The sequence below is a fragment of the Lissotriton helveticus genome, chromosome 7 (assembly GCF_964261635.1).
Source record: "Lissotriton helveticus chromosome 7, aLisHel1.1, whole genome shotgun sequence".
NCBI classification, from domain to species: Eukaryota; Metazoa; Chordata; class Amphibia; order Caudata; family Salamandridae; genus Lissotriton; species Lissotriton helveticus.
In genome coordinates this window covers 349,527,358-349,553,516 of record NC_136068.1, presented here as the reverse complement: position 1 = coordinate 349,553,516, position 26,159 = coordinate 349,527,358, and the positions used below count along the sequence as shown (strand labels likewise).

The following is a 26,159-nucleotide window of genomic DNA, read 5'->3' as shown; positions in this document are numbered from 1 at the left end:
TCTGCTGTAGTGGGGCGCCCCTTTACCGTTTCAGTTGCCATTCAGCTGAGTTTCGGCTGCTCTTGATGCTACAGCGACAGGCGGCTGCAAGAGGACTCTCAAAATGGCGGCCTGTTCTTTGGATTTGGGCCTGGTCCACTAAAATGGCCCTGGGACACCTTAGAACTCGGACGCTCGATTTTTTTTTCCTTTCCTGTACATGCAAAAAAAGGTAAATGCCCGGTACGTTACACGCTTCATCTGCCACGATGAACTCTCCAGAGGAACCGAAAAAAAATATAGTTGTGGTAACTATACCATGCATCGTCATATGGAGAGGTGGCACCAATTAATTATAGTGCTGCATAAAAGAGAGATTTGGAGGAGAACCCCTGACCTGCTAGTACATTCATCAAAGAAGTGGCACTGAGAGCTTCAGAGGCAAGGGAAACGGTCCCAAATATTTAGAAGAACTTTGGAAAGATTAAAATGACATGTTTAGATTGTGGCAAATTAATTTCATGTGGACAGAGGAGTGTTACTCTAATAAATACAGCATATGAACATCATCATAGTCGATGGTTGGTAGAGACATTTTGACTATATCCTGGACCTGCCCGTCCTCGCCCAAAATGGCGCCGGAATAAATGGGACTCGTAACTCCTTGTTGTGTACTGGTTGCAGAACCTTGAAATCACGAGATACGTATGCAGTTTTGAAGCACATGGCGGGCAGGGACGAGAATTGATTGAATATTTCGACATCCCTATTGATATTAAGTTCTGATGTGTTATTGATTACTGTACTGTTGAAAGTTCGAATTAACGTCACCCATGGTACTTGCCCGCAAATGTATATCTAGATAATTTTATTGTAACTGGCCCTGTCGTATTTTAATTATAAAATGTACGTCCACCGATTCCGTAACTGTTAGACACCTTAGTTCTTGCAACCTAATGGCCCGCCCGTTACGTTCCTCTACAGTGTAAATGTCTATTCATCATATACGATTACAGTTTGCTCTGTGGCAGGCCCACGTGGTTATAGGCTCGTATTTGTATAATGAAATTTTCACAATAAAGGTTTTTAAAAGAAAACATGGTAGTAGTATATACATTGGTAAAGTTTTTAATAATAGTGACTGTTTTAGAATCATTAAAAGGCAAGTGAAATAAAGCAGACCAATTACATGAAGGGTAAAAGGTATAATACGAAGGAACGCAGTAAAGATAAATGGTCAAGGGCTGTTGTGTTTTCTATTCCTGCAACATAAAGTGATCGATAAGAATCTCATATTCAGGCGTATCGGCGACTAAGACAGCAGGTCGACCCTCTTTTGCTCAACGGCTCCGTCATGGGACGAAGAAACGCTCTTTTTCTCGAAAAAAGAATATATTTTACTTGCAGGACAGTTGTAAAATTTCCGGGAAAGTACATTAGCCTGGAACATTATAACATATATTTAAGAAAAAATAATGTTCGGAAGTAATGAAAACCGTAATTTTTAGGTCATATGACCAAGCCTTTCATCATTACAATAAGAAAAGTAAAATGAACCAATGAAAAGTTTTATTAACAAGTCACATGACTTGTTATGCTTACGTTACGCGCTGCGCGCCCCGGATGACTTCCGGATGCGCTAACGCGGCGCGTCATATGACACATTACGCGACAACGCAGGTACAGAATATAGTCAAAATGTCTCCACCAACCAGCGGTCGGAACACAACCCCTTTCAGCAGGCTAAATAGTTCTGTTAAATGACAACAGAAGGGACAGGCAACAAGAACCATCAGTCAAAGAGGGGAGGGCTAGTTCTTCTCTACCGGGTTACATTGGGGCGCTACCGGAACTGATCGAATTGGTAGTCTACAGTGTTTCTGGATGTTTCAGACTGAAGCTGGGGTTAGCATGAGAGCAGCACCATTTCGTAGCTCCGTCGTGGTCATTCCGCAACTAATCATGGCAGCCGTTCTTTATCGTTATTTTGGGCGGGGTGGGTGGCGGAGCCGAGCTGTTTTGCAGCCATCATTGTGAGGAGTTTAGTTCATCTCACTAGTTTTGTATTTGTCATGAGGGGTTGTTCCTAATGTTTCTATTTTAGCGAGGTCAAAAAGAGATCCCATTAGTGGCCTACTGATTTTGCTCGATTCCTTTTCTTTTTTTTTACACGATTTTTCGTTATCTGCAAAGACTAAACAGAGTATTGCGACTCTGTTTGTTTGTAAATAGAGAATGAACCAAAGAGAACTAATTCTAAAACAGTAAATACTTGGATAACAATCAATCAAATGGAGAGAGAAACAGGCACGACGGATTACAACGGGGGCAAAGGCCTGCGTTAACTACCTTTCACTATCTGCAAAGAGAGAGTATTCCTAATAGAAATGAGGGGGGGGGGCACCATTCAAAGCAGATCAGTGTGCATAAACACGAAAATGTTTTCACTTACCACGTACTTGACATTCGACAGCTTATGATATTTGCTATTAAAAAACCATTGAAATTCACTGAAAAAACCATAGGTTATAGACCATATATAGTTAGGAATTAGCATTTACAAAACCTTACTCACACAAAACCATTGAAATTCCATATATAGTTAGTTGCACTAACTATATATCGCGCACCCGCAATCCACTGCTGATCATGTCACATATTACATCATTCATGACATGGTCAGTGACATCACTGATGACATCACTGATGACATCTCATTTGACATCAATGACCACATCACTGATGATATCATTCATGTGACAATACAATGCATCTCCTCACATTTTAATATAACCTCTGTTTCACCCAGTGTTAAATACAGAGTATAATTTTTGAAACCATTGACACACCAATACTAGTTACTACATACGTACTCACTGATTCCTACGTCTACACACACATTCACTCATTCACCCATACAATCATTCATACATACAATCACTCATCTTTACAACACTATCATATGCACTCATACACCTATACAGACACTCACACTCTGCCACTCATCCATGGAGTTACTCACACACCTAGTCAGTCCTGTAAAGAATCAATCACACTTCCATTTTCTTGTCTATACAGTTAAACATAGAGCACCTTACATTTTCAAACATATACTAACACATACTTACTTTCTTATACAATCATTGATACAAGTACACATTGATCTGCACAGAGTCACACACCTCCCAGCCAGCCACACACACACTCAGTCTCCCATACAAATACTTGGACAATCAATCAATAACCCATATAGTTAATCATATAGCTACTGATCAACACATGCAGCAGTTTACAGAACAACAGACATAATGATGCACAAATTAAGACAGTTTAGTCACTAACCCATGCACTCAGTGAGACACATTTAATCACTCACTCATACATTCAGTCATGCACCTACTAAATCCTTCGTCCAGACACTTATACATCTACTCATTCTTCAATATGTAAAACATATTTAAACTTTACAGAAACACACAGTCACTGGATGATGTCATCAGTGATCTCATCAGTGATGTCATTTGAGATATCAGTGATGTCATCAGTGATGTCACTGACCATGTCATGAATGATGTAATATGTGACATGATCAGCAGTGGATTGCGGGTGCGCGATATATAGTTAGTGCAACTAACTATATATGGAATTTCAATGGTTTTGTGTGAGTAAAATAAGGTTTTTTAAATGCTAATTCCTAACTATATATGGTCTATAACCTATGGTTTTTTCAGTGAATATATATATATATATATATATATATATATATATATATATATATATATATATATATATATATATATATATATATATGGGTAATCCACTATCTGGCTAGGTCTGGCCTATCTTTGCCAACAAACAATAGCTGATGCCAATGCACAAGTGGCAACAAATCACTGAGGGAATGAATGGAGCTTGAATGCACATATCCTACTCTTATCTGGCCACCACATCGACAACTGCCATTCTGAAAGCAAAACTGGTTTCCATTGGTCATAAGAAAGCTACTCTCCTCTAGTTAATGAACATATTTTGTACTCTCTGCATTGCACCATCAGATTGAAGATCAACAGGATGGACAAAACTGGTTTCCATTGGTCATAAGAAAGCTAGTCTCCTCTAGTTAATGAACATATTTTGTACTCTCTGCATTGCACCATCAGATTGAAGATCAACAGGATGGACACAGGATGACAGCAACAAATGGAACCATACAACACAGCAAAGGTTAGCCTACAGCTGGCTATGATTGAGCTAACATTAAAACTACGAAAAAACAGATAACCTTTTACACATACAATACAGTCCAGGTATGCTATCGAAGCAGCTATTCAGTGGCATGCACAAACATCCAACAAAACACACAGGACAGAAGATAAATCCAACAGGGTACCAAAATGCATTACAAAAGGGTATCAGAGATAAATAGACATCCATCTGTTGAGCAATTGCCCGGTCTAGCAATCAAGAAGATGTGTAAGCAATTGCCATAATTCCATAGAACACTTAAACATCAAAATCATACATCCACAGCTCAACAGATACAACACCGCAACATATCCTAAATACAACAATATGCATACTGGATCAAAAGTCAAATTAGACTGTGGTGTCTCAGTCTTCATGGAGCTATCTGGAAAGTTAGTAGTGCTGCAAATACTCAAAGACCAAACCAAATGGAAGAATGTGCATTATACAAGTGACAATAGTATATGCTACATAGCCCTAGGGTATAAAAAACACGTTTATGGATTATCTGCCTGTCACCCGAGAACACAGAAAGATTTGTTTAGGTTTTAACCCTTTATTCTTTTTTTCAGAGCTCCAAAACAATGCAAAAAACACAGATGGTCATTCAATTGTATTTATCTAGACAAAAAAAAAAAAAGTTTAGCAGTGAAATGTGCGAGCATGTTTTGTAGCTTTTAAGGAGTCTCAAATAAACTCATCCGAAGTGTGAAAGTCTGGAGCGATAAAGTTCTTTGTTAGTGAAAGTGGAAAACGTAATACATGACCAGACCAATAGGTGACAGAAGCATGCTGCACAATAGTTTTGTAGGATTAATCTCTCGATTCACATGCTGATCATTAAATTGGTCCACCTTCTAGTTGTTTGGTGCGACTACTCCTAGTCTTTTTTTCTTTTTAGGTCTCGCCTAGCAACGCAGCGCATGCGCTGCTCGCCTTGGCGAGATGTATTGTTTTCTACTTGGTTGATAAAGGAGGACAGGAGATGTGCACGCGTATGGCAACTTTCAGCCACTCGCGGGACGCTGCTTTGCAATGGCGCACGCTCCTCGCAACCTTGTTGCGCGTGCACCACTCGCGAGATGCTGCATTCTGGTAGTGCACGCTCCTTGCAGGGATCTCGCGTGCTTCTTTAAACCGAATAGGACTCCGAACGTGTGACCTATGAAGCGTCTCGGCCTGTGCAGATAGTTCTTGCGCATGAAAATGACCACGACTGAGCTCAATGAGAGGGCATTGGAGCAGATTTTACTACAAAACCTAAGAGTCCTGCCAGTGCTGCAGCTACATGGGCACGGCATGCCGGGCACCTCAGCACGATTTGCTGTCAGAAGGTGAAAGATCAAAAAGTTACAGAATACCTTGTTTTTTATGGCAATTGCCATATACTTTTGTTAATGCACTTCGACCACTGGGTGCAAGCGAAGTACCGCTCGCAGTTTCGATTTCCTTCCTCCAGCAGCAAGGATGCTTATTTCTCAGTCCACAGTAAAGCGTCTCAATTCGTTCCTGCCGGACTACCAGGGGGCGGCCTGATCATGCGTACTGGGTGAGCAGCCTATTTCATGCGATCTGCAGCTTCCTGTGTATCCAAAGCTGCACCAATGGACCAAAACAGGCTGCCGCTAGTGGGTTCAGGGATAGACTTAACCAAGGTGAGGCGAATGGGGAGAAGGGGCGATCTGAGGTGTAAGCAAAGCGGGAGCTGACCAGACCAGTTTATGTCAAACAATGGGTACAGTCTATGCTCATGTACGATACATGTTTGTATAATGGCAATGTGGTGCTCGTTGCTGCCTGGTTCTTGCTTCTGCTGTCATGCTGGTGGGATGTATCTATGTGTGGCACATGATGATGGCGTATGAGTAGGCATCCCTCTAATGTGTGTGCATCTTTCCTCAGAGATTTTGTCTTGTTTGGAAAAATGGGTCACGTTCCAAACATAGGCACTTTTAGGACCTGTTCTTGGCATTCCGTTCAGGCCCGAAAAAGCCTCCTCCTTCTGTAGCAACCCACCGGAGATGTTCAAACGTACTCCAGTGCTGCTTGCATGATGCCCATATCTGTTTGTGTGATTTCCATAATCTGCCCGTGTGGTGCCCGTTTCTAACCATGTGGTGCCCGTTTCTAACCATGTGGTGCCTGTTTCTGCATGTGATTCCTATTTCTGTTACTCCGATGCACGGCAATTTAAATAGGAAAAAAGTGTCATTCACGTCGAAATATATCACTCAATCAGAAGAACTCTACGTTTGAGTTTTTTGTTTCACAACTGCAGTGTGTTTTGAATGTACCCGGGTAAAATGTTGCTCATGAGATTGCCTCAAATGAAAGTAAATCTTACCAGCAGCTGCTTTTGTTTATTCCAGGTTAGCCTGGATGCTATTTTAACTAATCTAAAAACTGGAGTACTTTACCGTCACAAAATATTATGTATGTCAATGTCCGAATTCGAAGGGATAGAACTACCCTTATCCATTTGCTTCAAAACTTGTCAACCGGTTGCAACTAGGTCATTTAGGGCAGCTGTTTATTAAAGATGGCTCTCAGGGACTACAGGTTAGTCTGTGATGTTCTTAACGTCTCACCTCTTCAGAAGGGTAGGTGAGGATAGGTCTTGAAAGATATGGATTGTAATTTAGTTTGGTGCACGTTGCCCTCTTATCTTTTCACCTCCATTTTATTTCCTTTGGTATCAATGAACCCTTGAGATTATATCTGGTGTGCGCTTGAGGCAGTTGCCTCATGATGGGTTCTGTCTAGTTCAGTGGGCTCAAATTTGTATTGGCAAAGGATGTCTCTTGAAGGCCTTTTGGGCGTACTCTCTATGCTGTCCTTTGTTAACCTTGTTAGTCCCCTTATATATACTTCTGCTGTGAGCGGGTTTCTAAGTCTTCCAGTTTGCTTTGAGTGCTATATTTTGGTCTTGCAGCGTGATGAGTGCTTGCTATGTTAACTCCTGCTCTTCCTGTCTCAAAACCATTACCCCCAAGTTACAATATCATTTTTAGGTCGAGCCTGGGCAGCGCATGCGCTCCTCTGCGAGGCATGGTGTATTCAGTTAGGGACTTGAAGCTCCGCCCATATTTTTCATTGGCTTGTGTAATTGGTAACTGTAAACTGTGGCTGTTCATTGGTCAATAGACTAAGTAGTCCCTCCTTAGTACTGCCTGGTCTCATTTTGTAACCTTCCATGGCAACACCCCCTGTGTGTTGTTGCTCGGTGGGCTTGGATTTCAGCCTCCGAGCACTAGTTTCTCAAATAGCTTTGCCAGGCAGGATATGCTCTCTCCTAACGCTTTTTATAAAAGGTTATAGCACGGGCGCCGAACGCATCTGCAATGCAATAGGTCTCGCATTTACAAGCGTTTAAGCTATTGGCATTGTAAATGACAGTGCCATTTATTTATCTGTTTTAAAAACAACACATAAAAGGTATTGTAATTTACAAAGCCAATAGCTCAAACTCTCGTAAATGCGACACCTATTGCATTGCAAATGCTTGTTCTCTCAGGGCATCGCTTGGTACCATTTGTTGCATTGTCGGTCCCCTTGTGATGTCAGACGTGTGCCCCAGAAGCCCCTATGCCTGGTCACCATCCTCATTTTTTTCCACCGCCTGGTCTGGACACAACAGCCAAAGCACCAAGTCAGAAAAGAAATGTGATGAAGGAAGTCGCCAAGAAAAAAATGAGAAACACAACTTCTGGAACTCTAGTGTAAGGAAGTGTATAAAAATATTTTAAGAACTGAAGCATACCAAAAAGTAGGTACACCCCGGGGGCGGCATTCTGCGTGGTCAGAGACTGCATGGACAGGGAGTTAGGGGACATAGAAAATTTACCCTTTCTTTTCTGCCCAAGCTGACCTAATAAGTTCGGCCAAAGGGACAACCACAACGTTTGTAACCTCTGCCTGCCTAGAGACCACAGTGCGGAAAGACTGCAAAGTATGTGCCGATTTTCAGCCAAAGACTTTAAAGACCATGGAGCAGCAGAGGCAGGAACTCCATGCCACCATGCAGGTGCAGTAGTGTAGCAGCCAGTCAATGAGGGACCTAGAGTTGTCAAGCAAAGGAGAAGAACATCAAGAATACAGGCAGAAGGCTCAGACGTCGGAAAGGCTGTCTAGGTCGATCTAAACCAACTGACAAAAGCACAAGGCGGGAGAACACCAAAAACTCTCGGTTAACATCAGAAAAAACACACCTTGGGATGAGCATTCCGACTTAAACTAGCACAGGACTACCTTATGCTAAAAAAAGTCAACCAAAGGAAGTCTAAACAAAAGAACTACACAGGACCCATCCAATGACACAAATGAAGGACCATAAAGGCACCCATAGCCAGCCATGAAGAAAAATATATTGAACACTGGACGCAAAAGAAAGAGTGCTCAAAGTAGAGCAAAAAAACAAAAGTGCCTAGAGGCTGAAATGAAAGCAATCCTCCAGAAAGAATTTGACTATCCTACAAAAGTGAAAAGAGCATGTGAACTTGAACTACCCACAACCCATGCAAGAGGAAGAACAGCATTTGTTTTTTGGGAAAGAGGCTCAATGGATCTTCCAAGATGCCGAAAGCATCGAAGACCAATGGAAAGATCTCAAGACCAAGTCAACAGAAGGGGTTTACATGTATCCCTCGAGCCCATTACCTCCCAACAACATTGCAAACTACAACAGTGATCAAGCGAGTCCTAGATAAGCACAGAGTGTAGCTTGAGAAAACCATAGTTTTTCGCTAGAGACCTTACTACCCATACAGAGCAAGGGACAATAGCCTCCTATGCTAACAAGCACCGTGGACTAGAGAACTATACCAAATTAGAGAATTCGCTCACGCAGAAGGGAAAACAATTTGACATATTTGCAAAATCAGCATTGGACACAGCAGGCAGGCAATTTGTCACAGGGACAACCATGAGGAGAGCACCTCTTTGGATAACACTGCAGCAGATTAAAAAAGATAAATGACACAGGAAAGGCTATGGGAGTGCTGCAATTCATGGTCATCCAAGAAGATGGATAAGCCCCACGACCAAGACCATCAGGAAAGTGTAGGTCATTGAGCTCAACCTCACAACCCTTCTATCAGCACACTACCCCACAACAAGCACAACCTCAATAGTGGCTGTTCCAAACATCACAGTGTCAGTCCTTTTAGACAGCAGGAGGAAGGGAACAGTCTTCCAGAGGAGCAAGCTCATCAGACATGTGAGGCTGCATAATAACGTCACACCCACACAACACCATTGGACAACATAATAGAAGACTTCCATCAGGAACGAAAGAAAGTCAGAGAAATGGATACTCTATGTCATCCAACACTGTCATTGTTTAGAAGAAATAAGTCCACCACCAGAGGCATGACCAAAGAAGAAGCAACAACCAAAAGCTGAGAAAACTATGCCTCCAAAGCAAGGTAGACGAACTACAATAGAGCAAAAGAAAGGTTTTCTAGGGCAGAGGTCAACCAGGGAATCTGTTACCCATTTTCTGGTTCTAAAGTTAGACAAATCACAGACTGTCTTTATGAATTTGTTTAAGAAACGATCCAGAACCAAAGATTCAAGGTGACAACACTTAAGGAGATTATTCCACTGATGCAGGGGTGGGGTGACGAAATGGCAACCATAGATCTAACACCTTTCCTGCACATTCTCATCAATCACAAGCACAAAACATTCCTGCACTTTGTTATAAACCAGGTCTGTAATCAAATTAGGGTACTCCCCTTTGTAAACATCCTTGGTGCTGATTTTATGCCAAAGTATTTAGCCGCGGTAGCAGCACACTTGAGATGAAAGAGTATACATGTATATCCTTGCCTAGACAATTGGCTGGTAAAAACAAGTTTATTCTTGAAGTAAAAGAGGAAAATCAAGATTGTCATGGATACACTTCACAATCTAAGCTAAAAAAGTCAACACAGAGAAGGAAAATCTTACTAACCCTGTAAAGTATCTGTTCATAGCATGCAGTGCTCGGCATACTCCTACCATCTAGTGCTAGTCTCTCGCATATCTTTAAGGTATTCCTGGAAGGCCTCACAAGTCATTCCTCCTAGGGTTTTGCCAGTACAAGTGTGAAACCTTAATACTGTACTTGCCAGGCTCATAAGTCCATCACTTGAACCCTTAAATTCTTGCCTGCTCCAGTACAGTTTCTGGAAGGTAGCCTTCCTTCAATGAGTTAATCTTTTACACCACATTAGTGAGCGGCACCCTCACACTGTAAGAACCTAGATGGCAGGATTATGCAAAGCATGTGAATAGAAGAAATTTCATGATGCAAAACCCTTCAATCAAGTTAAGGACAGGGCAGTTCCCACAATATGTTTCTTTCAAAGGTAGTTTCCCTATTACATCTTGAGCAGACCATACAGCTCCCAGTCTTTTCTCCAGTGAGACTCTGTAGCAGGGAGCACACACCATACACTAAGCATAAAGCATGCGCTCCCATGTACTACATCGACAGGATTAAACCTTTTTGGAAGGCAGACCAACTGTTCATGCCCATTGTAAAACCTCACAAGTGGCAAATCCAATCTAAGGCAGGGATGGCTACAACTGTATCCAGGCTTGCCTTCACAAAGCCAAGAGAGCCCTTCTCATTACCCCTGGGGCTCAGTATACTCACAAAAATACTGCAATCATTGCCTTCTTCGGACCATTCCCCTAGCAGACATACTCAAGGCAGGTCCATGGTCAACCACACAGGTTTACTAAACACTGTTGTGTATGTTCAAGTCTGACAACAGGTAGTGATTGGCCAGAGGGTACTAAGGACTCTCTTCCAGACTTCTGATTCAACCACAGTAGCCACCACTTATAGGCAGATACTACTTTACTGTCTATGCAGAGCATATGCATCTACAGCAACACAAGCTACGAATGAAAAATGTTGCCCTCTAAGCCTCTGCTCATAGCGTGGACATTCACATGCTTTCACCATTCTGAATTGGGGTGTACAACTCTGATCACAGATCTCCTCTCCTCAAGTTCTCTTCTTCATGCAATACACATGTGCACCATAGTGTTCACTCACCACTCCATACTACACTCACCTACTGAATAGAAAACAATTCAACATGGAGTCAATGTGCATGCACTTTGCCAAGAAAGGAAGAAGTTGCTTCTCCTGACTAAAGACTTCTTCGAATATAGACAACTTGCAAACATCCAAGCCAACGTTAGATGGTAGAAGTATGCAGAGCATGTGTAGGAATAAGAATAAACAGTGGCGGAGAGATCCTCTCTGTACCCAAGATGGTCGAGGAACTAACAGAGCAAGTTTGCCACTACAGAAATGGTCAGTCTCCGACAGTGGGGAAAATGGCCATTATGCAAGAGACTAGTTCAGGAGTGAATTGAAAACCAATGGTCCCAGACAACAGGGAGTTGGGAAGATTTAATTGCAAAGCAAAATGTGCAGCAGAAGAGGACATGATGGAACTAAGACAACATAACAGTGGGGAGACCATTTAGGCAACCAAATGAAACGGTGACTATCACCACAGACTCATACCACACGGGATGGGGAGCGCATATGGAGAATCTCAACATCAGCAGGCTATGGTAAGCACAAAAAGCAGTGCTGGAGATGTAGACAACCTTACCTAGCTATAAAGCCTTTGAAACACCGGTGTGGGGGAAGATAGTACAAGTTCAAACAGACAACTAACGACTATGTTTTACCTCAACAAACGAGGATCAACATAATATGAACTATCAAAGCCATCCCAAGAAACCTACAGCTGGGCCATCCACAGAAGGATAACCGTAACAGCAATACAACTGCCAGGGGTAGAAAACAGAAGCAGACAGATATCCATATCACACAAGTGGGAAATAAACCAACAGGTACATCAAAGGGTATTCCTATAATGAGAGCCATCAGAAGTGGACTTATTCGCAACACCTGAAAAAGCAAAATGTCCAGACTTCGTATCCAGGAACCACACCACCGTTGCCTGGGAAATGCCCAGTCAAACTTGTGGAGGAAATTTGCTTACGCCTTTCCACTACTTACCCCTAATACATCTAGTGATAAATAAATGCAAAACAGTCACACAACACTATTCCTATTTACAGCACAATGGACTAGACCGACATGGGTTTCAGACTTTGTATGGATGGTGCAAGTAACAAAATACCATCACCAGCCACTTGCAACCTAATTTCCATGCAGTAGGGTACGGTACACCATGAACAACCTAGCAGCCAGAGTCTAGCAGCATGGCTCGAGGACAGTTTGGACATCTACAACTGCCAAAGAGACGAATGGACACCTTAAAGGAGACTCGAAGCCCAAGCACAAGAAAACGCTACATGGTGAAAAAGAAGCTTTTCTTGTGGTGAAAGGAAAGAATTCCATTACAGGACACAGGATACAACCGGGATCAGACACCCAACATAACTTCTAGATGCGAGTTTAACCTACACCTCATTAAAGGTACACTTGGAAGCGATAGTAGCCTTCACGAGAAGACATAGGGAGAAATTTCTTTACTGCACCTGTAATCAAGCGGTTTCTAGAAGGAGCAAAAAGAGAAGCTCCACCTAGAGGGTTACTAACACCCTGTGAAACCTCAAATTAGTGCCGACGCCACTAATATGAGAACCTTTTGAACTGCTACATAAAGCAGAGCTCAAGTTCTTAACTCTGAAGACCGCCGTTGTTATTGCAATCACTCCTCTACGTAGGGTAAGCAAGCTGCAAGCGCTAACCACCCAGGAACTCTACCTGCAAATGCACAAGGACAGGGTGGTATTAAAAACAAACCAAAGGTAATATCTGTTTCAAATCCACGAGGTAGTCCAGACAGTCAAGGTTCTTCCACGAACCAAAGACACAAGTCGAATAAGCCCTGCAGACGCTAGATGTGCATAGGGCAGTGATGTGCGACTTGGAAAGGACAAAATACTTACGGAAGGGAAACCAATTCAACAACAAGGGTTCGTCGGTAACAAAAGGCACCATGGTAAAATGGATAGTCCACACAATGCAAACATGCCACAGGAAGACAGGCGTGAAACTGGACAAGACTTGTAGCACATTCCACAATAAAAAAAAACTCTAGCCAACCTAGCAAATGACATGTATGGCAGCCACGTGGTCATCACTTCATATACATTCTTAACACTACTGTGTGGACCTTAAACTGATTAAGAAGGCATAGATGAAAGATTACTAAAGCATTGTTTTGCAAGTTTGTGATCATTTCAACCCAACCTCTCAAAGTGAGCCAAGAAACCCCTATAAAAAAAAAAAAATGTATGCACAACATGCGAATCAGAAATAATTTTTGCATCAAAATGAAAGGATTACTTATTGCTAGGAGCATTTTTGCAGATTGAAAAATGTTCTGGATTCATAGGCGACCGTTCCACCCACCTAGAAGAAATGAGGTGCAAAGGTATCAAGCACACAAAGCAATAACTGAAGACAACACCTAATAACAAAAAGATGCCAAGGAAGAAAATTCAAGCAGCCAAGGGGGAAAAAGAATCTGAAGATGGCAACCACACTAGGGCTTCCAAAGCGTACGTCGAACATCATGAGACAGATATAGCATGATAGCATGCAACACTCTGAAGGAAGGGGGGAAAAAAGGACTAAGTATTCCAGACCCAATCACAAAATGACAATGCACACCATACCAGTCCAGAAAATTCTTCAAACTACTACCGCTAAGTAACCATTTTTTTACACCGTTTCAGCTTTGCGTAGTTGGCAGACTGACAGCTTACACAGTCACACCTTCCCAATTCAGGCACTGTCCTTCCACCATCTCTTGCTTACATTCTACGCTTCAGGGACTAACAAAAGAAGGGACACCTTTGAAAGAAGGGAGCAACCCACCTCTGTAATCCCTAATGTCCGTGCCCTTCTACACAGTCACATGGATACTTTTTTATATTATCCTCCACAGAAACAGAATTCTGCATGTAGTGCTGAAGCTTTTTGCTGCAGTTTAGACATTTGTTAACTGAGTAAAGACTCTTTACCCGTTTGTCGAAAGAATTTAAAATGAGTTATAAGTAAAATAATTATACATCTTTCTAACAGCTGAGAGCAGGCCTCAGAGGAGTCTTTACCTACACATTGTAGAAGTATTTAATGTAAATGAGGTTCAAGTTGGGGTTTGCCTAACGTGTTAGTGGCTTGATCTTCCCATTCTTTCAATCACCATCAGTTCTGTACTAAACATTAACATTAGGGTAGCGATAATGACACTGTGCAGACAGAAGCCTTTTTGAGAGGAAACCTACCCCCTAAAAGCAATCATTAAATGAGACATTGTTAGAGTGCCATGATGGTTTCAGAACACCACACCTGCTAGGTCACATGAAATTAGACAACTGCACACCACAGTCCAATGAGAAAGTAAAAATGCATGCAGATTTCTGGGACTCCACAATACATGGCAGTTATTTTATTTAATCTGAAGGAATGATCAGCGCCAAAAGTAATCTAAGTACTATGTATACAAAAGCAGGACAGAAAGGAGTATAAACTTGGAACTACACTGGAGCAGAGCATGCTTACCTTATCAATGAAGTACAATGCCACAGCTCTCTGACGCACTCTCATTTCCTTAGACTTCCAGTTTTCACGGTAACTGTTGCGAATTTTATCGACAGTCTTCTTTAAATTCCTTGCCACCTCATACTTTTGCCAATCTTTCTCACCCTACAAGTTAAATGCATAAATATGTAACCATCAGCCTGCTCGAGGGTGGACATTTAGTATAAATGAGTACACCATGGCTGATAATCCAATGTAATCGTGCCGAATAAACCAGTGGAATGAAAACTAACAAGTGTGCTCAAACACAAAGGAAGACAAGCTATTTGATTCATTTGACTCCATTCTCTCCTCTCGGCTAAGCCTACCTTGATTCTGGAGCTGGGGTTAAGCATGATGTATTTTATGGATCCCTGAATATTCTCTGTCCAAGACACCAGCCAGGTCACCTTGTTATCGTGCCTAACCTCTTTCCACTTGTGCCCTTCAGGAGCAGCAGGAACCTTGGAATCTCTGGTGAAGAATAAAAGGAGCACTAAATGTAATTATATTATTTGACTAAGACTCATAATAAATCAGGAGAATACTTCTACTTTGAAATATATGGTATTGAAGACTGTTTAAAAGAAAAAAGTGACAAACTCTAAGAGGCAGGTATATTAGACTTTCAGAACATGAAACCATAATACTAACATTTAGGATGCAAAAATAAATTTCATTTTCAAATAATGAAAAAACACGACTATCACTTAGCTAAGACAAGAAGCATGAAAGATTACTTCTCTTTAACATTACTTTTGTAATTGACACCATTATGTATAGTTACCAATCTAATTTGCTAGGCACCTGAAATGTGGGCTTATATGCTGAAACACGGATCATGGACAAGGCCCTGAAGCAAAATGTAATGCTCCACTGTGGTGACAACACAAAAGTAAAGGCAAGAAATGGGCGAATAAAGCAGGAAAATTAGGTTGGTTATAGCTAAAATCAAAGTCCCACAGTATCCACGCTTAATTAAGCCAAATTGAAACCCTACAGTGAGTAGTCTAGAAAGGTTACTAAAAACTAACAGTCAAGGGTGAAAATACTAATCAAAGCAGAAAAAAGACCTTGCAAAATTACCATATTATAGCAGCAAAGCAGATTAAATTTTAACCTACAGACCGAGTGCGAAACTAAATATGGCCAGCATCCACAGAATTAGAAACAAGGAAAATTGTTGAAAAAGAAACACTGCATATTTAGTTAATGAAGAAATCTGCACAAGCACTACTGAGTCAAGCTAATTTACCACATGCGTAACTGGAAACAACCAACATTAGAGACTAACATATATAACTCTTAGCAGTAAAGGAAGGGAGAAAGGTGAATGATTTAACAGTTGGGTACAAAACAACCGGGAAAAAAAGCCAGAACCCTTTTTTCTTAGGATGAGGGAGTCCCCTAATGGGGAAAGTAGGAATGTAGAGGGGTCTTTTGCAAGCAGGACAAATCTAGCAAGCTCATATCTCCTCTGCAGATCCACAATCTTCAGTCCCACAGCAAGATTTCCCCGCATAGCAGGCATTTGGTATTCTGCAAACTGAATATGTGTTTCTCTTTCAGATTATAAAATTTCATCAGATTTAGTAGCCAAAGGATTTGGAAACATGGGATGGCTGAGAAAGCATATTATGTGAACAGCTAGCACAATTATAGGAATAAAAACTGTTAAAGGAACTTTTGGGTAAACGTAAAAAAAATAGTGTAGGCCTCAGAAAGCAAAAAGGATTAGAACTTAGTGAACCTAGAAGTAGTGTGAAGTCTTAGACCGTTCATATTATAAAGTGCCATGGAATCTAAATCACCAAACGCAAGCAGTCAGGCCAAATGCAATGGCAATCGAAAAGTATTTTTTTTTTTAAGTTTGCCAATTTAACCCTAAAACGGACCAACAAGCAGTTACCGTTAATCTTGCTCGCTTCATATAAATAAGCGAAAAACTGCAAAGTTGGGCAGCAGACCATTGCAGAGAACACATCAGCTCTTCCCATAGACATAGACACTTGGCTTGAACCTTCACACTTTTAGATGGAAATGCCATGGCAGGTGATAACAGAGGTGGACAGCCAGAGGTCAAATTATTGAACGAAGGAACCCAGAAATAGCAAGGTAGGAACATGGAAGGACAGCCAGCGGATAAAAGTCAGCTAACCAATCTCAGATAAGCCAGCAAGACCTCGCTATTCTGTAAAAGAATGAAGAAATCCCAAATGGGTGGACGCTTGTAACTTCTTACCCGCCACTCACTGGAATAGGCTCCATCAGAATCCACTCATGGTGTCGGATTTTCTGCCAGTTATGGACTCAGACTAGCGTCAGGATATCCATCTGTGCGTTTTACAAATATCAAATACAACCAAACGATTCCCAGGCAAGCTTGGCTCACTGACTTCTGCGCAAAGTATAGGCAGTGTGGACTGAACATGTGAACTGCTCGCCAGATGGTTGTTTGAGGATTTCAGCGAACAGGTTTCCGAGAATGGCACTGGAAGCACCATTTAATTTATCAAATGAGCAGTAGGCTATCCTTACAATGGATTCGTTGCATTTTAGGGCCACTGAAATTATACAGCTGGAAAGGACCAAGTTATGAGGCAGAAGCAACTTAATTATGCAACACGAAAAGGGAAATTATGAAGCATAATGATGCACATTTTGAGACCATATTACCCAAATGTCATTTTTACACATGAATACAAAACCCAGCAGAGTCTTGTCTGGTTACAGTTATGGTTGCTCGGAGTAATCAGGCAGCTGAATGGCTTGATTGATGTGAAACTGATATGACCTTTGAAAAGAATCAAAATGAAGAAAAAAAATGGGAATGGTTCACATGACTACCCTAGCCAAATGTATTTGAAGGTAAGGCTCCAGGGTGGCAGTAGTACCAGTTTGAGTATCCTACGTAGTGACGTGATCGCAATTAAAAAGGCGGTCTTCAGGGTTAAGAACTTTAGCTCTGTTTTGTGGAGCAGTTCAAAGTATTCCTTCATTAGCTTTTTTAATACCAGACTGAGGCTCCACATGGGTATTAGTACCAATCTGTATGGAGGTCTTTTCTTTGCTCACTCTAGAAATCTTTAAATCACTGGTGCAGTGAAGCTTTTCCGTATAGGAGCCTGCATGTAGGCAACTATTGCTGCTTTAACCCCTCCCATGCTCGTGGCGGAACCATTCCGTCACGAGCCTCGGGTGGGCTGTGCTGGTGACGGAACGGTTCCCTCACGGCCCGCTCGCCGCGCCTGCGCTGACGTTCTAATGGGCGGGCGGGTCCGTGACGGAACCGTTCCGTCACAAGCACAGCTCACCTTAGGGCCGTGACTGAGCGGTTCCGTCACGAGCACGGGACCCGCCTCCCCCTTAGCGCTGCGGCGGAATAGCCGCCGCAGCGTAGGGGTTAATGAAGTGTAAGTTAAGCTCTTGTCTAGCATGCATGTTAGGTACACGATCACTGTGGTCGTGTGTTCGGTCTTGTGTTGCTTCATGGAACAGTTCCTTTTCTCAGCACCAACGACGTATCTTTTCCATTTTGCTGCGTCGCATCTTGTGCTCAGCCTTCTAGCCTCTTACAATGTCCATAGATCTCTTCAGAAGATCTAGATGACCAAACTATATCCTGAGGAGCAAGGCTGCGAGACGTCGGTTGTTCAGCTCTGAATAGTGAACCCTGCATCTCTTCATGGAAAGCAGGTCATGAGTCACTGGCAATATCAGTGTTCCCCTGCACAATTTCTATAATGACTGAGAATCAAGCTTGCCATGCCCATTGAGGGGCAATCAACATCAGCATTATTTGAGACTGCTTGCATTTACCTATCACTAGAGATACGAGGGGTTTTGGTGGAAACGCATATTTAAGTTTCCTTGACCAGTCTATCGACAGGGCATTCTCCAGGGAACAGTGGAGCAAAGTCGTTACATTTTGCACTTTCTGATGTTGTGAACAAGTACACCTCTGGTGTACTCCACTCTTTGAATACCCTCTGAACTACTAAACGATTTAGCTTCCATTAGGGGCAGACTGTTGCTTATCCACTCATTCTGTGTGCTTATCCTTTTATGAATGGCACATCTTCAAATGTCCTGGACTAGTGTGGATTGTGTGTATCACCTTGTCCACCCTGGTTTGTTAAGGTAGAACACTGTGGTCGGATTGTCAGTCTGAGTTTGCAGTCTCTTTCCCTACACCGGGATTTGGAAGGCCTTTAGGGCGAGAAGACGGTCGCAAGATCTAGCACATTTATGTAATTGACTGCTTCCTTTGCTTTCTATAGTCCTCGATGTTGAGCACTCCAATGTGCACCCCCCTTTCCGTGTAGAAGGAGTCTGCAGCAATGGCTACAGTTGCAGTTTATTGTAAGACATATCTTCCCAAGTTCTAGCATGTTATCATTTACAGTGCCTGCTGCGTTACAATAACTAGATCTTTTCCACTTACTATTTTTGGTGATCACAGATTTGTACGCATTCCTGAATTGGTATCATATCTAGTCTTGCATAGGTATTCAGAAGGATTCAGGAGGCCATCATGTTTATCACCGCCCCCCTCAATCCTCAGTCAGAGACTGGGCCCTCTTGAGAGTAGGGGAGGCCCGTGCATCAACTTTGTTATTTGGTCCAGTAATACCCTTTCTTCGTCCAACTTTGGGTAAGGACTTTCCAGGTTTATCCTAAAACCCAGTTTGTAAAGTGTGTCAACGACCGCCCAATGCTCCTCCTGCACTGGGAAACGAGCTTGCTTTTACCAGCCAGTCATCTAAGTAGGGATGTACATGTACTCCTTTTCCTCTCAAGAAAGCTGCTACTGCTATTAGGCATTTTGTGAAACCTTGTGTGCTGATGCTGAGGGGAAGCACCATGAAAGACAATTTGATTTACAACAAAGCATTGAAACCATTTGTGGTCTGTTGTTCATGGGAATGTGCAAGTAAGCATCTTTTAGGTCTATAGCTGCTGTAGGAAGTTGGCTCTGTATATACTATACCAACATGAGTTAGTGTGCAGAGTCCAGTGGATCCCCCAAAGGCTTACAGAGGTAAAAGTAGATAATACCTTACTTTCTATTTGTGGTAGGGTGGGAGCAGTGCTTAATTTAAAAAATATTAAGTGCCAGGGCTCTGACCAGGAGGCCACTGCAGCTTGCACCCCCCACCCCCACAAATTGCCCTTGTCATCGCTGCCCAAACTACTAACCATCTCTCTTGCATGTAAATGCAGCAGTTCAGATTATTCCAGGTCCCCAAAGCTAAAGGAATGGATGGGGAGGCAGGTATTAGCAATTTTAATGTATACTGTAGTCCTAAACTAGTTGTTCTGTTCATCTCTAAATTAGATGATCAGCGCCACCATGTGGTGGACTGTTCTAAATATGGTGTTGACATTTAGGTGCCGAGCACCGGTAACCAATTACGTGCCACTGCTGAGCACCAGAAAGCACTGGCTCAAATTAAGCACTTTGTGAGCGAGCAGTAAGCCTTTATCAGAGGGTAGTGTTAAGCATTTATTGTGTCCACAGTCCCCAGAGGTTTGGCAGAGGCTAAAGTTAGATATAACCTTACTCTTTAAAGTGGTAGCTTGGTCGAGCAGTAAGGCAGAATCAAAGGACAGTGTAAAGCATTTGTTGTACACACTCAGCCAGCAAATGGTCTCACACACTCAAGAACTGAACTCTAGGCCAATTGTTTTGTATATAAAAATATATAGTTTACTTCATTTTAGAACAACAGTAGGTATCAAATACTTTCTCAGAATGAGATGTTGCAATTGAATACTTTCAAATAGCAGTTGACTTAAATGCAATAGTTACAGTTGTTGAAATATGCAACACAAGTTGAACACAAAATAACATTGAGCTCAATGGCATGATTTAAGTAAATGCAATAAAATCACTTTATGAATGTTTCTTACTCAGGGCTGGATCCTGGATTCAGCCCTGGTGCATTTCCTGTAAACACTTGAAAGAAATAGTTTGTTTCAAAGGCGATATTTAAGGAATATTTGTAAGTTCTGAAAATCGACACTTACAAGAAATTCTGGCAAAAACGAGGCAATGTATTCCTTTGGGGGAAAATTGGGTTAACAGTAAATCACGGTTTGAATTACTTTTCAGGTTCATTGCTGGGCTCAAAGATACAGCACTGTGATCTCTCCTGATTGCAGGTGAGTAATTTCGTTTTTAATGTTGGGACGACTTTTAAGGAATATTTAAAAATTGTGAAAAATCGACAGAAGAGTTTCCAAGTGAAACCAGCCAATGTTACCCTATGGAGAAAATCAAGTTATCGGTCTTTGGGTAAGTACTCGGCTGGTAGAGTTAAGGTTCTGGGGGTAGACTCCGGGGTCTCCTAGGGTCAGGCAAGTACAGTTGTTACAACCTCAGCGGCACATGGGCAGCCGGGCGCAGAGAGAGAGTAGGCCAAATGGTATCCTATGGAGGATAGGGGGCCTTCGGTTGGTGGCTGCTAGCAGGCAGGCCACGCGGTTGTGGGAGCTGAGCTCCTGGTCACTTAAACAGGGCAAGTGGGGAAGTAGAGTAGATAGATGCTGCACTCCCAGTGGCACTCAGGCAGCTGGGTGCATGGTGCTTTTGGGCCTTCGGGTGCCCAATGTTATTTAATGGGAAAGCTGGAATTTAAACAAAGGCTGCAGGCTCAGGGACTGAGATTCTTCAGGTGCCACCACCACTTAGAGAGGTAAGTTGGGATCTTTGAGGATAGGTTGACACCCAGGAGTTGGGCGCCGGGTGCAGGGGTGTCTTTTGGCATCGGGAAATCTTACCCTCAGCTGGTTGCGGTTGGAGTGGTCACTTGTTTTGAGGCTGGAGCATCGAGGAGGGTTCTTGGGCACTGGATTTGTGGTCACAATCGCCGGGGGGACGTCCCCGTGATCTTTGTCCACTCAGGCACATGCTGGGCTCGGCGGGTGCAGAGTGTGCTGGATTTGCGGTTCCTGGCTGGCACCAGGGGTGTTGCTTGTTTGAGCAGAAACACTGCTCGTGGGAGTCCCAGTCTTTAGATGAGCAAGGCAGACCGGTCCTCCTAGGTTTTAGGTTGCCGCCCGCAGGAGACACCGGTGTTTAGCAGGAGCAGGTTCAAGGATCAAAGGCCGGTAGGGCTGGGGCCTAGTCAGTTGGTGTCATCCTCTTGTTAGCAGCTGCACTGCAGGTTGTCGTCTTGGTCTTCTTTCTTGTTTCGGAATGGGGATCTGAGGAAGGAAGGTTCAGGGTGCCCCTAAATACTACATTTAGGGGCATTACAGGTAGGGTAAGGGCAGGGACCAATGGGTCCCTGTCCTGGGGTGAGTAGGCCCCCTATCCTCCTCCTCTCCAAAGGGAAGGGGGCAGGAGCCTATCTCTGATTGGGCAGAGCTCCCCATCCTCAAGATGGCGGGAGCAAGGAGCTGTGCTTCACCTCACCTCTCCCACCTGAGGGGTGGGGTTGGCAGAGGCTGGCACACCCCCTTTCCTCACTTAGGGTTTCCCACCTGTCTTCCCGCCAGAGTGGGGGTCAGAACCAGTGGGGGCCAGCTGTTGAGTACAGCAATTGGCCTGGGGAAGCTCACAAAAAGGCAGCATGCCTTTGAAGCTTCCCCGGCCCATCCTGGGGGGAGGAGGCTTGGCACCTTGTCCCGGGATGTGCATTGTTTCAGGCCCCGAAAGCGGCAAGCTCTCAGCCCAGGGGTCCAGAAACATGTCTGGTGGTGTCAGTCTCGGTAGCCATGCAGTCAGGACATTGGGAGTTGGTTAGGTTTCAGGGGGCATCTCTAAGATGCCCTCTGTAGTGCATTTTACATTAAATCCCATACTGGCATCAGTGTGGGTTTAATGTGCTGAGAAGCTTGGTATCAAACTGGTCAGTCTTCAGTGTAGCCATTATGGTGCTGTGGAGTTCGTAATGACAACCTCCCAGCACCATATACTCTTAATGGCATCACTGCACTTCCAGTGCCCAGGAATGGACCTGGGTACTGTAGGGGCACAGGTCTCATGCACCTGTGCCCACACAACTGGCATAAGGCACCTAGCTAGAGGGGTGGCTGATGTATGCCAGGGTAGTGGCTTTGTGGGCATGGCACACAGGGATGTGTGCCATGTCGACTCTTTGTTTAGTTTTGCACCAGGACACTCAGCCTGCAAAGGAAGTGTGTGCGTCAGGGTGCAGGGCCCCTAAGGGTGGCACAATAAGTGCTACAGCCCTTAGGGGTCTGCTCTGGTCACAGTGCCCTGGGTACCTAGGGTACCATCTACCAGGGGCATACCTTTGGCCAGAGATGCCATTTGGGTTTAGGTTTCAGTACAGTTTTAGGGAAAGGACACAGGCCCTGGGTACCTGATTGACTGAGTGTGCCCCGGGCTCCTGCCAAAGTACATCAGCAATTCAGCAAAAAAATGGGAGCATACCAAGCAAGAAGGATGGCACTTTCTCACACACACTCAGGGCAAGAAATTATGTTACACACTCACGGACTGAACTCAGACCAATTGTCTGTATCAAAAATATTTATTTAGTTATATTTTATATACTTTTTTTAAGAACCTAGCAGGACTTGTTACAGGTAACTAGAATTGTAATTTTCAAGACCGCTTGATCAAAATAAGCAAGCTAGATGAAAATGACTGGTGACAGGTTTGTAAAATATTTCAAGTATTCGTAATTTGGGATTACTTTTCATATTACCTTTTTAGAGTACTTTTTGGATTACTATTTCTACTTAGTGTGATATGCCTAGATATCACACTGGGACATTGCTTAGATGAAGGTAAGTCAAACAGTTTTTCATTAAAACACAGTTGCTTAGGTTTCCATACAAATTAAACTCCACACTTAAAAAAAACTTTTTCAGAGGAAAACAGTCAATGCAATCCTATGGAGAAAATTAGGTTATTGGTTTACTAGTAAGCAATTGCTCTTTGGGGTTGAGTTTCTGGGGTTTGAACAAGGGCAGTGGGTTGTAGACATGACACGGCACACATCCGTGTGCAAACTCTTTACTTTGCACCAAAACACGCAGCCGTGTGTGTGTATATATATATATATATATATATATATATATATATATATATATATATATATATATATATATATATATATATATATATACATACACATATATACATATATACATATATACATATATACATATATATATACATATATACATATATATACACATATATACATATATATACACATATATACATATATATACACACATATATACACATATATACACATATATACACATATATACACATATATACACATATATACACATATATACACATATATACACACATACACACATATACACATATATACACATATATACACACATACACACATACACACATATACACATATACACATATACACATATACACATATACATATACACATATACACATATACATATATACACACACACACACACACACACACACACACACACACACACACACACATACATACACACACACACACACATACATACATACATACATACATACATACATACATACATACATACATACATACATACATATATATATATCCAAAACTTTTTCCTCCAAAAAAAGATTAATGTCCGCACTCGCTCAATACATTAAAGTGGGTTTATTTAACAAGAGACTGGAAACAATCCCCTTCGCCTACGCGTTTCGACCGCAGGTCTTGGTCTTGGTCACAGTATTACCACTAGTCCATCATTGGTTTCTAGGTTATATACCTTTCACTCCAATTGCATATAATGATGCATTATGGGTAAGGTAGTTTATCATGTTAAGAAATAAAACATTTGTTTAGTAGAAAAAACACAAGGTTATCCAGTAGTACCTGTCAACATAAGAATAATTATTGATTCTTAATTGTACAATTTATGTCCCTGTTATTTCAGTCGCTTATCATTTTAGGAACTTCCTAATAAACCATTGTATGGATTGCAAAGCGACCTTCACAAAGAATAACATATCTATCAGTAAGATATGTTCACTTATTCATTTGTAATATCATCTTTTAGTGTAGGCTAAGTGCCCAGGGTTATAATTTTGTACAATGTTTTTCAATGTTTCTAGTAATGGCTAAGTGCCTTTATAGTATTACTACTGTTGTAACAAATCTAGTTTCAATGGTTGTTAGAGCAGTCTATTTTTAGTCTTTGGTCATATAGAGTTCACAGGTGGACATGCATCTCTTCCTCCATATTTAACCCCCTCGGCATTTTTGTTCGAAATCTAATGATCAGGCGCGACTCCAATCGTCTGAGTTGTTGTTTCCTATTTCCTCCTCTCTCATGTTAAGGGATGGTGGCAAGACCACTGTAACGAACATCTTTCCATGTTTTTCCAGGGTGTTTGATCATGTGTTTGGCAATAGCATAAGACATATCACCATTCTGAATAGCCCTGATATGTTCCAGGATCCTTTTGTGCAGTGGACAAGTAGTCATTCCTATATATTTTTTTCCACAAGCACATGTTAACATGTATACCACATAAGTTGTTTTACATGTGATGATATCCTCCACATTAAAAGTCTTACCCTGTGGATCTTTCAAGGATTTCAGAGACTGGCCTATAGTACAGGCCTTACATTGATAACATTTGTTAAAGCCATTTTGTTTCAAACTTAACCAATCTTTTTTCTTTTTTATTTGAAAATGGCTTCTCACCAGTTTGTCTTGCAGTGATTGTGGTCTCCTATAAGTCATTTGTGGACGTTCTCCAAGATGTTCACCAATGTCTGGGTCCTTCTTTAGGACATTCCAGTATTTATTCAATATTTTTCTCACATTTTGACTTTCTTTGCTGTAGGTTGTTATCATCCGAATGGGTTCAGTTTGTTTTTTTGTTGTCATGTCCAATTTTGCTTTGTTGATCAGTGTTTCAGTTCTACTCAAAGCTCTAGCTTTAAGTTCTCCTTTTTTTACGTCATTATAGTTGTACCCTCTTTTGAGGAATCTCTTGGCAGTTTCTTTATATTTACAGTTCATTTCTTTCAAGTTGGAACAGTTTCTCTTCATTCTAATAAATTCCCCATAAGGGATGCTTTTTTTGAGATTTGTAGGATGAAAACTATCTCCATGTAATATACTGTTTGTTGCCGTGGATTTTCGGTGGACTGTTTCGAATTGTCCATTTGCCACATAGACCTTCGTGTCTAGAAACACGATTTCCTTATCGCTGATTGTGGATGTGAATCTCAATCCTAATTCATTGCTGTTCAATTCATCTAGATACCTATTAAATTCTGCAGTAGTACCATTCCAGATCAGGAAAAGGTCATCGATAAATCGGAGCCAGAGTACGACCTTAGATGTATATTGGTCATACTCCTCCCCCCAAGCTATTGTTCTTTCCCACCAA

General features: G+C 42.1%; 1 protein-coding gene across 1 annotated transcript in view; it reads right to left on the bottom strand.

Annotated features, from left to right (window-relative positions):
* Positions 1 to 26,159, bottom strand: part of TOP1 (DNA topoisomerase I) — a 289,068-nt gene that overhangs the window by 88,265 nt on the left and 174,644 nt on the right. The window contains exons 13-14 of the mRNA XM_078652157.1: positions 15,124 to 15,268; positions 14,777 to 14,920 (exon numbers count right to left, since the gene is read on the bottom strand). Of these exons, the coding sequence (XP_078508283.1) occupies positions 14,777 to 14,920; positions 15,124 to 15,268 (289 nt within the window). The remainder of the gene's footprint in view (positions 1 to 14,776; positions 14,921 to 15,123; positions 15,269 to 26,159) is intronic.